A 16,485-nucleotide genomic window follows, 5' to 3' on the forward strand; every position below is an offset into this window, starting at 1 on the left:
TATTTATATTTTTTTTGATTTTTAATCAATAAATCGTCTTAGCTTTGTAAATTTATTTAAGGATTGTTATAGTTTTTGTCGAGTTTTCTTGATAATCGAAGATATTTTGATGATAAAAATCTACTGAAGATGAAGATCAGAAAATATGAAACTTCAACGGATCTAGCGGTTTGAAAGTTTGATTAGAAGTGTTTCAAAATCAAAACACTAGCACATAACGGAACTTTGTTCATCGTTGTGGCCCAAGATGACACCTTTAACGAGATTCGCGGCTTGAATCTTTTCATTTTCGATTAATGTTTTGCTTGTTTTTTTTGTTGTTTCATAAATTTTTAATAGCATAGAATTTGAAAACCATATTAAAGAGAATAATAATTTTGAATAAATTTAAGGAAGGTAATTATCTAATCCAAAAAGAATAAAAATAGAAATGAAAGCTTATAGTAGTTGGTCATGGATTACGATTACTGAGAAATATGAGTTGAACATTAAAATGATATTTTAGCAGGTCTGTCAAGCGTCCGTGGTGGTGGAACAATTGAAAAGTCATAGCAGAACAGGACATGTGTCATGCAAGTCTAATGAAGGATGAGCTGTTTTAGAAAGACTTCACAAATATATTAGCATATCTTAAGCTTTGAAAATGATCAGGCTTAGCCAATAGAAGAAATTGTCTTCTTCTAGAACAGGGGTAACGTCACAGGCTTTTTATATTATCAGATTTGACAATGCCATCGACCATATCCGTTAAGTGAGGCCCAGCAATTTAATACTAAAACCTATATTTGGGCACCTGGCGCAAATAGAGAGTTTATATCTCACCCACACATACCGCCCACTAGCTACTTAACCGACTTTAAGACATGCTAGTAAAGTTGAAATTTAGGTTTCCTGCCAAATTAGTGTAAAGTGGAGAAGGGCAGGGAACAAGGGCAACATAAAACTCCGGTTCAACTGATCAATTCACCAGTTTGTAAGTATTTGTTCAGATTCAAAGGGATTCAACTGGAACTTCAGTATTTAAGAATGAACTAGACAAGCCTGATTTTTAATTTGCAGTCGAACCAGTTGAACTAGCCAGTCCGGTTCGGTTGTTAGAACACCGAGGGGAACCACCAACACAGGCAGTTACTACAGCATTGTTAATCCTTCAAATCTTCGAACCAGCAAATCATTGGCAACCAACAATTAAAACCGTAATTGTCTTGTTCAACTTCCAAAGATACACAAATTTATTATTGACAAATTGCACAGAAAAAAACCACAATAAACTTGCAAAGGGTTGATGTATCACCAGAACAGGGGCTGCAATGATAATGTCATTCCTATTCACTCTATAAACAACAAGACCAACCAAACCATGGCTCAAGTAACATTTCAAATGACAAATTTCTGATATGGTTATGCCAACAGAAGACATTTTCTGTTTAATGTAAAAGAAGGCAGCTTATTCATTTTTTCAGGTTCCCCAAATTTACATCAGATAAAGCAGAGTTACCGCACAAGCTTATAGTTCTTCCTGGCCATCTGAATTTCTCAAGCTCCGCCGAGCCCTCAAGTTCTGAAACTAGAAAATTAATGGCAGAATTTTATATCTAAGCGGGTAAAAGTCAACATATAACTGATACAGAAAATTCCAGGGACCAGATACCTTGATAGCGCATGCTTAGTCATAGTTATCAACTTTGATTGGAGTAATGTCATCAGCAACATTGAAGTGTCCAACTAAGCGTGCAAAGAACACCATTTCTTGTTCCAGCGTAAATTTAATGTTCTCAGCCTGCAAATAATCAGAGATCCAGCTTCTGTGTCACTCTCACTTACTAATTCCATGGTCAGATTAAATATTAAAGTACAGAACTAGTAAATGCCTTTCGAAAACCATGCTGTTCTCCTTCATATTCAACAAGGGCAACTGGCAAACCCTTTTTCTTTAAGGCATTGTATATTGTACGAGCTTGATCAGGGGGTACAACCTGCAGAATGAAAAGAAGATGCTTTAAACACGAATATATGTACTATAAGATATAATAACATAAAGACAAGAAATGATGCATGACTTCAAATTACAATATTCACGTTACAATCTATCAGAACACTCTTACTTGCATTACAGAAATATAATCCTTGGCTCAAATTGGAAACATGATAAATTAATTAGTTGTGCCAAAATCTCAGTCCTATAATAGATGATAAATAGAATGATAGTTTTGTCAAGTTTAACTCGGAAAGCAGCCAAGATTTTCATATGTTTATGAAATTTAATACTGTTTCGTTGCGTATAATCAACTTTAGCAATAGATCTCTTGTTTCTCATTCCTGGCTCATCGGTACTCTTCTTCACATCATTCTTACAGCCAAAATAATACAAAATAGATAAAACATAGCACGTTTACCTTATCTTCTAACCCTTGGAACAGAATTAAAGGGCAAGAAAATCTATCAACATAATTTATTGGGGACCTCTCAAAGTACTCCTTCTCATCACCTGCGTTCAGTTAAGGATTACGTCACCCACAAAATGAAACACAAAATAAACTCTCTATTCTAGAGATATGGTTAATTAACTTATTACCAATGAGGTTATCAAGGTAACGAGACTCGAATTTGTGAGTTTCCGCTCTCAACAAGCTTAAGTCTGCTACCTGTTAATAAGCCAAACATTAAAATCTGCCAGACATTAGTACTATGAAGAAAAATCTTTAAGATCCTACCAAAAAAGAATGAAAACAGTTTCGCTATCAAGGAAAAAATATCACAAAAGGGAAAGGACAAAACTCAGAATTTACAGAATAAGAAGTAACGAAACTTCATGGATGTTCTTAAATTTCCACATAATACAAGTTATGCATAAGAAAAAGGAAAAGAAAAACAACACAAATATTTATACTAATTGTATATTTTCAGTATTAAACCACTCCCAAAAGGAACCCATTTACTGTAGAAATAAACCATAAAATTAATGACTTTTAATGTTTATCATTACATGCTACCCCCCATCAAAGAACTCTCTAGACTCCACCCCAACTAAAAGCTAAGAACTAACTGGAAATCAGATTTGTAGGATGGCTACAATCTTTGTCATGGCAGCCAAAATCAATGTTGACCAAAGTAGAATCAACAACATATAGCTATCAGTTTGAATCAGCAAAAGACAGTGTTTGTTGACTTAAAGCTGAATTCAGGGAATGTGGGTACTCTTTTAATTGTTCATTTCGATATTGGATGAAGCACTCACACCATACAATGAAGCACCAGCTTTAAATGTGTCTTTGAAAGCAAGGGCAGCTAATGTTGTATAACCACCAGCTGAGCCTCCAGTAATACACAGCCGTCCCCCGTCTGCCTTATCAGTGTCCACCTTGAAGAAATAAATGTGCATAATTATGAATGGGTAAGTACTAATTCTAGCACAACATAGAATCTACTGGAAAAGAAAGACAGATACTTACCAAAAATTTAGCGCAACTGCAACAATCATTAACATCTACAATTCCCCAGTTGTTTAGTAATCGTTCTCGATATTCTCTACCATAACCTTCAAAACAATATCCAAGCAACATCACATAAATTTGATTTTTTTCCCATACAACACATAAACATAACACTACAGGGCCATAATTCTTTCCTTTATTTTAAGATGTGCAGCAAGGGGCAAGGGTTCAATGTGTTGGTTAAACAGCTAATACAATCAGAATTCCCTACTCATACATTCTATTTAAGATCCCTCGGAAAAATGGAATTCAGAATGCAATGGAGATGATTAAGGGAAAATGTCACAAACCAGTGCTTCCACCATAATTTACATCCACAAAGGCCCAACCTCGACTGGTCCAATACTGAATACTTAGTTTTAAAATTCCACGTGTCTCAGCGGTAGGTCCCCCTGCAAAATTTAAACACTTCCAATGCTATAACATTTTTGCTAGTAGAGCGAATTTCTTATTTAGTCAATATAAAGGACAATAAAGACAGGTCACTCGACAAGTTCAGAAAACAGCATCTTAATCAGAAGACATCCAAGTGATGAGATCAATCTAATATGGGGCAAATAGCCATTAAATACCATGACTTTGCAGCAACAATGGAGGCTTTTCTTCTGGACTAGCTTGGTACATGGGATTAGAAGGTGGGTAAAAGTATGCATATGCTTTTTGACCAGGAACTTCTGTTGGAAATTCAATGAACTCTGGCAAGCTGAAATAGGATGTATACTTTAAACTATCAGGTGATGAGGACCAAACAATCTTGAAATCAGTCACTTTGAATTCTTGGACATCCAAATTCACCTGAAAGGGAAAAAAACTAATAGATAAAATTAAGCATGACAATCTTTAGAATTAAATAAGACTATATGTGCCCAGGTTAAACTTATAAAAAAAAAAGTTGGCAGCACCTTAGCCACTGATGATGGATGAAATGCAGATGCTCCCTCAACGTATAGGCAATGATTTCCAAAAATCTGTATCACAAAAGTTAAATAGCTGCCATTAAAATCTTAATTGAGGAATTTCAGTGGCTGCAGCTTAGAAATAATAAGGTTTCTGGGAGTACAATATTATCTATGTCTGTGAAAGGAATATCAAGCAGAGATAGCGAGCTTTCAGCACAGTCCAAAATCCCGAGATATGATCTTCCTTTCTGCCTGCAAGAGAGCATCAAAGCTTCTCACACTATATTCAGCCGTTTGTCCCGGTGAGCATGCCAAAAACTAGCTAATAAATGAAAGTGACAAAAGCATGCCCCAGCAATATTTTCAGCAATACCTGTAGCTGCAAGCAATTAAGTTCCTTCCTTCATTATTTTGGATAAGTTCATAAGAGTTGGTGCCAAATACCCATAACGGTCTCGAGAATTCCGCATCCAATGAATAGAGAGGTTGCACATCATTTGTAGATTCAATCTGTTGCAGCAGACTAGAATAATCAATTTAAGGAATGTTAAATTAAGGGATGACGGACCAGATAAACATGTCCAGACAATGCATGTGAAGAGAAAAGCCACTGTACTTTGACCAAAAACTGATGTTCCAAAGTACTGCATACATTAAGTTTCCTTTTCTCATGTGCAAGATAGGCTTCCCTATGCCATTTCCTATGATGAGGTGGTGTTTCATTATCATTGTAGTTAACATGCAGCTAATTTGAATAAAAATATTACTAAGGTTCAGTTGCTTCAAAGAAATTTAATTTACTAAATACCAATACTCAGCACATAATTGTTTACAATTGCTTTTACATATATTTAAGATCCCCTTGACATTTATCACTGCCAATTCTTGTGTAGCCAACCTATCATCAAATTTACCATATGACTGTATCAAGATTGAGTAACTTAAAAATGAAGAATGCATTACTCATTTGTCCATCCTATATATTTGTTGTGCTTATATTTCATAGACAATTACAATTCTGTTTTCTCAAATTTCTTTCAAAACACAGATGGCAAAGCAAGTGTCCTCAGACTAACTTTAGGTCCTTCAGAAAAAGGAGAACGTAAAAACATTGTCATTATAGTAATAGAACTTACCCACTTGTAAAGGTTCCAAAATCCACTTCTTCTATCAGTGATAAAGAATAGTTCCCCTGCATTCATTACGGAAAGCCATCACTATACAAAAGAACACAATGATTTCCAGCTAGATCAATAGCTGAACATCATTAAGAAGAGGCTAGCTCTTAGGTTGCTATTGGTATTTCACTAGTGACTCTTAAATCTGTAGTAAACATCATTAGCTTCCAGAGGAATAAACATAAAATGTACTCACAGGAATTTATAACAGAAATAAGATTTTCACATTATACAATGTCCAGGTTCTGGGTCCAAACATGGATATGGGTTTTTATGAAAATGATGTGGAAATAACATTTTATCAATACATAGTAGAACATTATTAGCTTACACTGGAATAAAACATAAGCTGCACTTACAGGAATTTATAACAAAATATGGTTTTAATATCAATTAGTGTCCAAGTTCTAGGTCCAAGCATGAATATGTGTTTTTTTTATGAGAATGATGTGGAAATAATATTTAATCAACAATAAAGATAAAGGAGGATTTGTTCTCTAGTCACCCTTGCTACATGCTTGATCTCCTTCATTAGCAATGATAAATTTTTCATGGTCATTTTACAAAATTCATTCACCAAATGAATGAGTACCTGAGGAGGACCACTTAGGTTCAGTTGGAGATTCAACAATTGCAGTATCAAAACCAGCAACACATATGCTTTTGTAGACATCTCTGCATGACAGCATAAATGAAATTTACACCAAGAAGAAAATACAAAAAAGAAGGCCAAAACCAAGGTCATCTTTCGTGGTAACTAGTCCTGGAATAAAAAAATCAAGGCTAAAACTTGAAACAAAACTGCCAAAGAGCAGAATGAGATGAAGCAAAAGTTCAGACTATGAAAACAAGAACAAGGGACACAATATGAACAAGATTCAGAGGGCTGGTGTTCAAACATTCATGTATATAGAAGTACTGGTTTAAAAGCACGTTTATCTGCATTATAAATAGCACAAAATAGACATAGTGTACAACAGAATCAGTCTCATATTTGTCCTAAAGATGGGTGACCATATGTAAGTTATGTCACAAGTCTAAACCCAACAGTTCAGCAGGTTCCCTGTGTCAGAAAAGATAAGCATATATGATTTTTCTATAGAGAAACGTGAGCTTCACATAATAGCAAATTGAGGGGAGTAGCTGGCTCAGACAAAAGCCTTTCGTGACAATGATCTTGCGGACATCGTCACAAAATGTGAAAAAGCAAAGTTCACTGCAGGCCAACATAACTAACAAATAAGTTTTAGGGAGTGAAGAGTTCTTGAAACACAAATCATAAGTCATAAGCAGATTTAACCTACCCAGTATCAGAAATATAGCCAACCCAAAGTTGAGTTCTATCCCATGGCATGTTAGGGTGACACCATTCAATCCACGCTATCCGTTCACCTTTGGGATCCATACGTGGAAATGCATAGAAATCATTGCCACTAACTATTACTTGTGGTTCTGGATGCCAAAAACATCAAAAGAAATACAAACACAATTAGTTGCCAGCTTCTCAAAACAACAAGATGAATCTATTCTTTATACACAATCTTATATTATACCTTGAGCATTCTCATCACTGAGGCTGATTGCTGCAATAGTCGTAACTGCATTTATGCTGCTTTGACGACGATCTATCACGTTGAACAAGAAGGATTAAACTCATAACAAAAATTGCTTCACTAAAAGAAATTCCAGGCACAAACTTCTAAATGCAATTAACAAACTATAAATTTACCTTCCATTACAGTAACAAAACGGTTAAAACGTGAATCAAAGACTCCATCAGCATAAGAAACAGATGGTGACCTATAATCGGGTGTAATTGGAACTGGCGATGCATCTGATAAAACCGAGAGTACATCAGTTACTGCCTTGCCATCCGTTCTCATTTATCAAAAAGAAATAGTAAAAAATTAAAAGAAAATCACCTGGGGAATTAATAGATTGCTTGTAGAGTCTCTGGTCTTTATAATTTGCAAAAATAAGAGTATCTCCTGATATCGTAAATGCACCACCTCCATACTCCTGTGCGGTTGTTCGCACTGAAAATTCTTTAGGGGTAATATCCGTAGGTGGATCCCCTTCTTTAACAAGAACGCTTCGACTAAGGAAGCAAATATTTCAAGAAAACATTAACCAAATACAAGGTCTATCTGCGTAGTTACAATCCACAAACAAACACAATACGAAAAGCGATAATAACTAATAGATTTGTACCCTGCTTCATTGGGACGAGATTCGAGCCAGAATAGATTGCCATCGTCGTCAATGGCGGTGCCGCCAAGTCGCTTGGAGGCTCCGGACACAAAGTCGGCGGTGATTGGGGATTTCCAGGAGCCGTAAGGTGCAGTGACTTTGGATTCTATTGGTTGTTGTGTTGAAGAAGCCATCGTTTTATAATTATGATAATTAAGTTGCTTTTGCTGTTTCTTGCGAGAGATAGGAGAAGTAATTAGCCGAATATTAGGTTTGCTCAAGTTGAAGAGGGTAAAAGAAGAGTAACAATAAAAAAGAGTAGCAGACAATCGAGTGAGTGAGGCTGCTGCTGATGCGGCAGGACTTGAGAAACTCATCGAGTTTGACTAACAGGGGATAGACATCATCACATTAGAAAGTATTATTTTATTTCTGTTAAATACAGAACAGAAACCCTGTTTATTTTCGTAACACTGGATATTCATTTATTTCTTATGGTTTGCATTTGCACTGCAAATTGTTTGAACTAGCGACATTTATACGAGAAATTCTTATGTAGACTTAGTCCACCACGTCATCCGTAAACCAAATCAATCATATCATAACATCTTATTAAAATGAGAGTATTTTTATAATATCATTATTCAAAAGTGTATGCAAATAACAAACGAAATTACAAGAATACCCTCATTTTAATGAGGTGTTCTGATATAATTGGTTTAGTCCACGGATGACATGGTGGACTGAATCTACCTTAGAATTTCTCCATTTATACTATTACTTCATTCATTCTTGATTATTTCATCGCACAACTTAGTCAAGTGCAGGCAAGAAAATGGCCCACGGCTCACCCCTAGTAATTGGAAGTTTAACTTGCTAGAGTTGGCAATTCTATGTTGATTACTTGGTGAGTTTACATAACAAACTGCTGGTAATATCATCTAGCCAGGCGATCTAAATGCCGATTGCGGAAAGCACGAGCTAGCCAGAATTTCCATCACCACCAAAAGCAGACTCGAGGAAACCGGTATCACTAAGATGGCTGATATCGCCCCAGGTTGTGAGAGTGCAGTTGTCGTCCCCATCGATGTGAAAAATGTTAATAGATGCATTCCTAATCTTGCCTGGTGATTCTTCTTTTGGAGCTGCATACTTGTGAAATGCTCTCACTACTCCACCGTGGGTTACTACTACCACTCTTTGTCCTGAAATTGAATTTGAAGGCTAACTAATCAGAAAATTCCATCATGGAAACAAACTTAGATGCATATTAATGACCTGGATTTGTCATCCCATAAGTTGATTAAGGAAAACAAAATGAACATCCAGTAAAAGTGGTTCTTTTATAGGAGTTTAAAACTGGATTGTATACAAGTAGGAATATGATTCTCTGTGTCAGTTCAGACATTTCCAATTCCAGATGGAATGAATAAATAAATGATTATTCCAGCAAAATACTTTAGTAAGCAAATATCTGTCGAGAAATGTAGCAAGGTCAGTATAAGACCAGGATTTTATTTTCCAAAATGCACCTTTATGATTCCTTCCAATTTTCTGCAATGAGATTGTGCAGCGGTTATAAACTTGATCCAAACTTTCTCCGCCTCCCTGCATGTCACAGCACAATGAAGCTAATGGAATCTCTATCAGATTAAAAAATTATTATAGTATTTGGATGATTTATCGATTCTCTAGATGTCAAGGACAAATATAGACTATGAATTGACAAAATACTACTTACAGATACAGCTCCAGCTCAATGTACCAGAAAAAAGAAAAAAACTACCAGAATCACATTAACGATGTAAAATTGATTTACCCCATTACAGATTTTATACCAGGTAGCCACAAATTTCCTTGGAATCATAATAAATGAATTGGCAATGCCTTAAAGCTTTATATACCTCGTGCAGTTTCAAAATAGCTGCATTAACAGTAACTAGTAATCACACATTCTTTTTGCAAGTTTAAGAAGAGTAAATCACATACTGGGATTTCTTGATCTGTTCTTGATAATGGTAAAGTAGCCTTAAAAGCATCCGGTTTAAGCTTAGCTGCTTCACGATACACAAGACCTTGGAGTTCTCCTAGATGTCTTTCCCTTAAGTCAGGATCTTCTGTAACCTATATAACCAAAACAGAAGCTAGTAGACCTGTGAAGCAAATTTGAGGCTGCAGATGATGGATGTTTATATAAATAGGAGGTACAAAAGCAAAGAGAACATTTCAGTCAAGTGATTACACCCATGCCAACCACATTCCTGAAGTACAAAATAAAATCCAAAGGTATAATCTTCTCAAATAATTTCCAAATATTAATTATATCTTGATTTATAACATACAATTACAGAAATCTGCATTTCCCCCCAATAGGACTTTATATCCTTACTTTCAATAAAGTCATAAACTAAGAATCCTCGAGCAAAATGATGCATTATCTTCGGAAAATAGATTATCAGGTCGCTATCAAGATCCAATAAGAGGTGTCTGCTTGATACTAATATAATAATAAGTACTCCCTCCGTTTTTATTTAGTTGTCCATTTAGCAAAATATTTTTATCTATATTTAGTTGTCCATTTAGATTTTCAAGATGATTTTTATCCTTAATTTCCAAATTTACCAATCCCTAATAAATGACTCTATATTTTAATTTAAAAGGCATTTATTGACTAATAGGGCTATATTAGTATTTCTCCTTATAAATTAAGACAAAAAAGGCACTATCTTGGTATGTAAAATTTTGGCTAAATGGACAACAACAAAAAAACGGAGGGAGTAATTGGTAAAACAAGGAGGAATGACCACCTTAGTAGCAGGTTTCAGTTTTTAATAGAAAGGATTTCATTTTTTTACGGATACACTAATCTCAGTGTGAATCATTAGAGAAGTTCATAGAATGAGAACCGAATTCATGAAACTTCTCTTTTAGAATCCATTTTAAGCATGAGTTTTGAAGTAGTAATTAACAAGCAAAAAGATATACTCCAAATACTTTTTCCTTTTCTTCTTTCACATACGTAAACCCTAACTAAAACAATATGACAATCAACAAAATTAATATCCAAGAAATGCCAGTGAGGGTAGGGCTAATTGAAAACCAAACCTCAAGAACATTACATTTGCTTGCAATAATTTGAGCAGTTTCACGAGCTCGTTTCAAATCAGAAGAGTAAATGGCTGAGATTTCGCTCTCATTTGCAAGACGATCAGCCACCTTGAAAGAAAAGAATCATTACAAACATAAAAAAAATACACATATATTCTTAATTTAAAGAAAAAATAACAAGAATAACATTTTGATATTACTGCGACAGCCTGCTGTCTCCCAACATCATTCAACTCCACATCCAAGTGCCCCTGCCGAAATTAGTAATGTTCAAAATCAAAAAAAAAATTACTATCATCATCAGAAGTAAAGAGTTGGAATAAAGTGTAGTCTCATGTAATTAAAGTAATGGAGGAAACCTGAATTCTTCCATCGCAATTCCAGGGAGTTTCTCCATGACGGACAACTATAATCTCCGTATAATCCTTAGCTGCTACGCCATTTTCTAAGGAATTGATATGCGCCATCCCCTCGGTGTATAAATGAATTCCGATTAAAATCGATGATATCGAGAAGTCAGCAGAGTTGAAGATCAATTGGATCGGATATTGATATTGTTGTGTGATGTGATGTGAGAAAGGGCGGGAAAGGTTATACGTGGCACATATCGAGTGCGTAATTAACACGCACCTCTAAGCTGCGGGCTTTCTATGCTTCCATAAGAGTTTTTTAGACAAATACCCTTGAAACACCTAAATATTCTCAAGACTACCTATTAACTTTTTTTTTTGCCAAAAAAAAAAAAAAAAGTTAATAGGTAGTCTTGAAAAATCTATTGAAATTTACGGCTTGACAGAAATTTCTTGCCAAATTACGATTCCAATAAAATAGGAAACATATCTCCTTCAAAATCATAAATTCAAAATCACAAAGATTCTCTCAACTTGCTCACAACGATTTCTTTCAAATTCAAAACAAAAAACTGTTTTTAACTCAATCCATTACATAAAATTGCTTTGATCAATCACTGTTCTTAGAAATCAATCGGATTTTAAGAAAGAAAAAAAAACAGGATAATGGTGGTTATTAATGAAAGCATTCGGCGGCGACGGACGGAAATGGTGGGTTTTAGGGTTGGAACTGATAACTCAATCATTTGAATTGGTAACTCAATCCATTCTAATTTTTTTTAATCTTCTATTTTATTTTATTTTTCACTCGCATGTGTTAGTTTCTTGTTTTGTTCTGTTAAAGGAGGAGACCCGCATCCTTTTTCGGCGAATCATGGGTACAACGGACAACAACATCATCATCGTGATCCTTATGTAAATATGCAAAGACCCGAGAAATTTCAGACAGTCGCCGCAATTGTCCTCATCGGGTTGATTTTCCGGTGAAGATATTCATTGCACTATTTGATGTTAGCGGAGGTTTGAAATGGTAATTTAATGGCCAGGCATGAGCTTCCAGATCTCATAATGTATTGGCAGTGGGAGTTAAGGAGAGAAGAAGTGAATTTATGTACAAATGATAAATTGGCAATATATAATGGAGAATTGGGTTATGGATTTTTTGTAAATTGTAGGAATATAAAAAATGCACAATAAGTGTTTGATATAATGTGTAATAGAAACTTTGTTTAACTGTGTTATGTTCATAATGAAAATTCAAAAAACTGAATAAGTTGGAACAAGAATTGACAGAAGCTGCTTCTCCCCAAAACTGAATATATGATTATCAAATTATCTTTCAGTTTGATTTTCAAAAAAATCTTAAGTACAGATTTATTGAAAAAGAGGTAATTGTATGTTTGTGGTGTTCATAAATGGTATTGTCTACTATCAGTCTATCACAATAAATTTGATAGTAGAATAACTATAATTTACTAAATAGTACCCATTAATAACCAAATAAATATTCCACCAACAATAAAAAATACATTTTACTGACCAATAAAAATTTATTTTACCCAAAATTCAAATATTCTAATAATTGACCTAAAAGTTTACAAATATTACTATTATTAAAAATCAGCAACTTTAAAAAATAAAATAAATTTATAAATGGTAACCAAAAGCTTACTAAATAGTTATTAAATGGTTACCAACAGATGACACAAAAATAATAATAATCATTAGACAGTTATTATAATTACATGTATACTATATAAAAGTTTATCAAATTATATATCGGAAGTTTACTATTAGATTACCGAATATTTACCTATAATTTATAATAAAGTAAAACATATATTAAAATATAGTTTACTATTAGTTAGCTTTCAATGTACTAAATAAATACTGAATTTATAAAACTAAACAAAAATAACAACCAATTTTAAAAAACAATCATATACGATAAAATAAAACAAACAACTAAAACTGAAAATCCATATGTTAGACAATCACAAGTATTAATTTCTTTATTTTTGCCTTTCTCTCTTTCAAATTCGTCTTTTTAATTTCAATCTCTTCGTCACTCTCAGTATTTTCAGCCATTTTCATGTTCCTATATTGATACAAAAGAAATGTAATACGTTCCCGCTATTGATCAGCAAAAATATATAAAATTAATAACCCTTTAGTGAACCGTTAGAAACTATTTAATAAAAAATAATAGATATAATTAAAATAAAAAGATGTACTAAATGGTAAGCAAAGCCTTACTAAATAGTTACTAAATGGTTACCAACATATGACATAAAAATAATAATAATCATTAGACAATTATTATAATTACTGGTATACTATATAAAAGTTTATCAAATTATATATCGGAAGTTTACTATTAGATTGCCAAATATTTACCTATAATTTATAATAAAGTAAAACATATATTAAAAAATAGTTTACTATTAGTTAACTAACATTGTACTAATAGATACTGAATTTATAAAACTAAACAAAAATAACAACCAATATTCATGGGTTTAGAAAAACAATCATATACAACAAAATAATTCCAACAAACAACTAAAACTGAAAATCCATATACTAGACAGTCATAAGTATTAAATTTTTTTTTTGCCTTTCTCGCTTCCACATTCATCTTCTTAACTTCAACCTCTTCGTCACTCTCAATATTTTCAGCCATCTTCACGTTCCTGTATTGATATAAAAGAAATGCAATATGCTCCCGATGTGGATCAGCAAAAATATATAAAATTAGTAACCATTTAGTGAACTGTTAGAAACTATTGAAATGAAATATTGAAATGGGTTCTGTGATTTTAGAAATCTTTGTATAAAAAATTTAAAGGTTAAAACTTTTGAATTGAAATTTTTAGAGGATGGGTTTCAACAATAGCACAGCCATTATACTCCTGGGCGTCAGTGAACGTGTAGAATCAAACGGTGGAGGTGATGGTTTCCCGATGGTTACCTGTTAGAAAAGCAAATGATCAAAGTTGTTGTGTTAGGTTTTTCGATCTAAGAAATGAATATCATAAAGAAGAATATATGATTCAGAATAATGAAAATGTGTATGATGCGTGCAGTAAAGATGTGTATGCTTAGTTTTTGATGAAAGGCAACATCATATTTTAATCTTGTTTGTTTATTTTCTTAATCCAAGTGTATTATGCTCATCCATTAAAATATCAATTGAGAGATTAACCTTAAAACTTTATATTTTTATAGAAATTATTTTAAATAAAAATAAAATGTGTTATTATAGTTAAATTTATTTTCAATTTATCAATAGATAAATTTACTATTAATTTAATTTTTTTTACTTAAATTTTTTTTATCATCGGTTTGCTATCACTTTAATTGTTCATTATATACTTGCAAGTCTTTGATAACACCCACTAATAGTTTACTATCCGTTTAATAATAGGTAGTTAACTATTGGTCTACTATCAATTTACTAATAGTCAGCTATCGGTTAGCTAATAGGTAGTTAAATATTGGTCTTCTATCAATTTACTATATTTATTTGTCCTTTACGATTGCGACTTTATTCGCTATTTTTTTTAAAAGATGGAAATAATATTTTGGTAAAAGGATACAATTTTTACTATTAATTTATTAAAAGAAAAATTTACTATTGATTTACTATCAATATTATAAATATATACAAAATTAGTTTATCTTTTGGTTTACTAAATGAGTAGTTAATTTACGGTCTACTACCAGTTAACTAATAGGTAGTTAACTATTGATCTACTATCAATTTACTAACGGTCTAGTATTAGTTAACTAATAGGTAGTTAACTATTGGTCTACTATCAATTTACTATATTTGTTTGTCCTTTACGATTGCGACTTTGATGGCTATTTTTCTTAACAGACGGAAATAATGTTTTGAAAATTAACTATAAATTTATCGGCAGTTTACTCACGGTGTACTATCACAAAAATTATATTAATTTCTTAAAAGATGGAAATTAACTATAAATTTATCGACGGTTTACTCACGGTTAACTAACAATGTACTAAAAATAAATTTATTAATTTTTTTAAAAGTGCAGTATGTTTAAAATACACAATTCCAGTTTACCAACAATTTATTAATCATATAATCACATCAAAAATTATTTATTTAAATAAAGTGTTTTTTATTTTTAAATTATAAAATGTTAAAATGAATTATTACTTAATCTACTCAAATTATTGGTGTATCAGTAGTCAACCATTAGTTAACCAACAACAAAACCATTACAAATACACAAATGAAAAAAAAATTACATAAAATATCAATAGCATCATCAAAAGATAATTATAAATTTACCAACAATTAACTTAAAATTTACTAACAGTATTACTAAAATTAAAATTTTTAGTTTACTATTAGTAAACCGTTGATAAACCAACAACAAAATTAAAATAATTTTTTTATAGACTAATACAAAGAAAGTTTTCAATTTTGCTATGTTATGAAAATTCTAAGAGTTTATTTGAATGATTGACTAATCTATACAACAACCTCTTCATATTTATAATTTTTTCTACTCTATGTGAAAATTATGATTTTTACATATTTCGCAATTAGATCCTAATTCACAACTAGATCCTGATTCAAAAAATGCATACATATGTATACATCACTCACAAGCTAAGGCCATGAATACAAAAATCTTATTTAGTTTAGCATGATAACTATCTTGTCAAATCTCCAAATAACAGAAAATTGGATAGATTTATCTTTCTCCCGTGGTTGCAATATTACTTGTGAACTTGGTGTACCATACACCAGCCTCTTTGCATATTCTTGAACTGTCCCCCATACTAGCTCAGCTCCCGGTGGTGGTGGTGTTTGAGAGTGTAATAACAAGTCGCCGATAGGCGATTCGGATGGCGATTCATCTTCTTCTTGCTGCTGCTCTTCGCATGCTGCCTCAATGGATCCGTTATTTGCTTCATTTTTGTTGTTGTTGCTGCTCCACAACCTTATATTGTTAGAGGCATTTTCACAAATAACTAGAGTGCAAGAATAAAATAAATGAATCTAATTGAAAATTGGAAAAGCATACCCAGAATTTCCTTCTCCATTTCAGCTCTCTGCAATTTATTCCTTATAACAAGTGCTTCTTTATCAAAAACTTTCATCGCATAAAAACACTGACCCATACCCACTACTGGGTTCCTTATTTGACACAGATACACTCCTCACTCTCGATTTCCTTCTCTTTAATTCAATCACCGGAGCAGCGGCTTTTGCGATCTCACCGGCGTT

The 16,485-nt window shown here is 32.9% G+C and overlaps 2 protein-coding genes across 3 annotated transcripts; both read right to left on the reverse strand.

Moving 5' to 3' along the window:
• Positions 1 to 1,188: 1,188 nt before the first annotated feature.
• LOC126682976 (uncharacterized) lies at positions 1,189 to 8,156 on the reverse strand. Of its 2 annotated transcripts, none has more exons than XM_050378793.2 (19): positions 7,783 to 8,156; positions 7,494 to 7,669; positions 7,301 to 7,405; positions 7,125 to 7,196; positions 6,876 to 7,023; positions 6,164 to 6,246; positions 5,530 to 5,585; positions 4,767 to 4,903; positions 4,555 to 4,645; positions 4,397 to 4,462; positions 4,067 to 4,289; positions 3,785 to 3,886; positions 3,453 to 3,538; positions 3,239 to 3,361; positions 2,576 to 2,645; positions 2,397 to 2,488; positions 1,872 to 1,976; positions 1,652 to 1,780; positions 1,189 to 1,561 (listed from the first exon to the last, which is right to left on the reverse strand). In XM_050378793.2, the coding sequence occupies exons 1-18, from the start codon at positions 8,136 to 8,138 to the stop codon at positions 1,667 to 1,669; spliced, it is 2,205 nt and encodes a 734-aa protein (XP_050234750.1). In that variant the 5' UTR covers positions 8,139 to 8,156; the 3' UTR covers positions 1,189 to 1,561; positions 1,652 to 1,666. The 2 variants fall into 2 exon arrangements, with proteins under 2 accessions (XP_050234750.1, XP_050234745.1); XM_050378788.2 differs by having other exon boundaries at positions 1,189 to 1,567.
• Positions 8,157 to 8,172: 16 nt separating this feature from the next.
• LOC126682993 (phosphoglycerate mutase-like protein 4) lies at positions 8,173 to 11,467 on the reverse strand. Its single transcript, XM_050378804.1, has 6 exons — positions 11,229 to 11,467; positions 11,070 to 11,120; positions 10,867 to 10,977; positions 9,751 to 9,885; positions 9,294 to 9,369; positions 8,173 to 8,966 (listed from the first exon to the last, which is right to left on the reverse strand). Exons 1-6 carry the CDS (start codon positions 11,334 to 11,336, stop codon positions 8,743 to 8,745), a joined length of 705 nt encoding a protein of 234 aa, XP_050234761.1. The 5' UTR covers positions 11,337 to 11,467; the 3' UTR covers positions 8,173 to 8,742.
• Positions 11,468 to 16,485: the final 5,018 nt, after the last annotated feature.

The sequence above is a fragment of the Mercurialis annua genome, linkage group LG1-X (assembly GCF_937616625.2).
Source record: "Mercurialis annua linkage group LG1-X, ddMerAnnu1.2, whole genome shotgun sequence".
Lineage (NCBI taxonomy): Eukaryota > Viridiplantae > Streptophyta > Magnoliopsida > Malpighiales > Euphorbiaceae > Mercurialis > Mercurialis annua.

What these genes read in the sequence shown, in the direction of transcription:
- LOC126682976 (XM_050378793.2), bottom strand. Translation starts at nt 8,138, where the DNA reads ATGAGTTTCTCAAGTCCTGCCGCATCAGCAGCAGCCTCACTCACTCGA. An exon ending in TTTGGAACCTTTACAAGTGG is followed by an intron (nt 4,904 to 5,529) that starts GTAAGTTCTATT and finishes CTGCTGCAACAG; the next exon opens with ATTGAATCTACAAATGATGT. An exon ending in TCCAAGGGTTAGAAGATAAG is followed by an intron (nt 1,977 to 2,396) that starts GTAAACGTGCTA and finishes TTCATTCTGCAG; the next exon opens with GTTGTACCCCCTGATCAAGC.
- LOC126682993 (XM_050378804.1), bottom strand. Translation starts at nt 11,336, where the DNA reads ATGGCGCATATCAATTCCTTAGAAAATGGCGTAGCAGCTAAGGATTAT. An exon ending in ATTGCGATGGAAGAATTCAG is followed by an intron (nt 11,121 to 11,228) that starts GTTTCCTCCATT and finishes TAATTTCGGCAG; the next exon opens with GGGCACTTGGATGTGGAGTT. An exon ending in AATTGGAAGGAATCATAAAG is followed by an intron (nt 8,967 to 9,293) that starts GTGCATTTTGGA and finishes ATTCAATTTCAG; the next exon opens with GACAAAGAGTGGTAGTAGTA.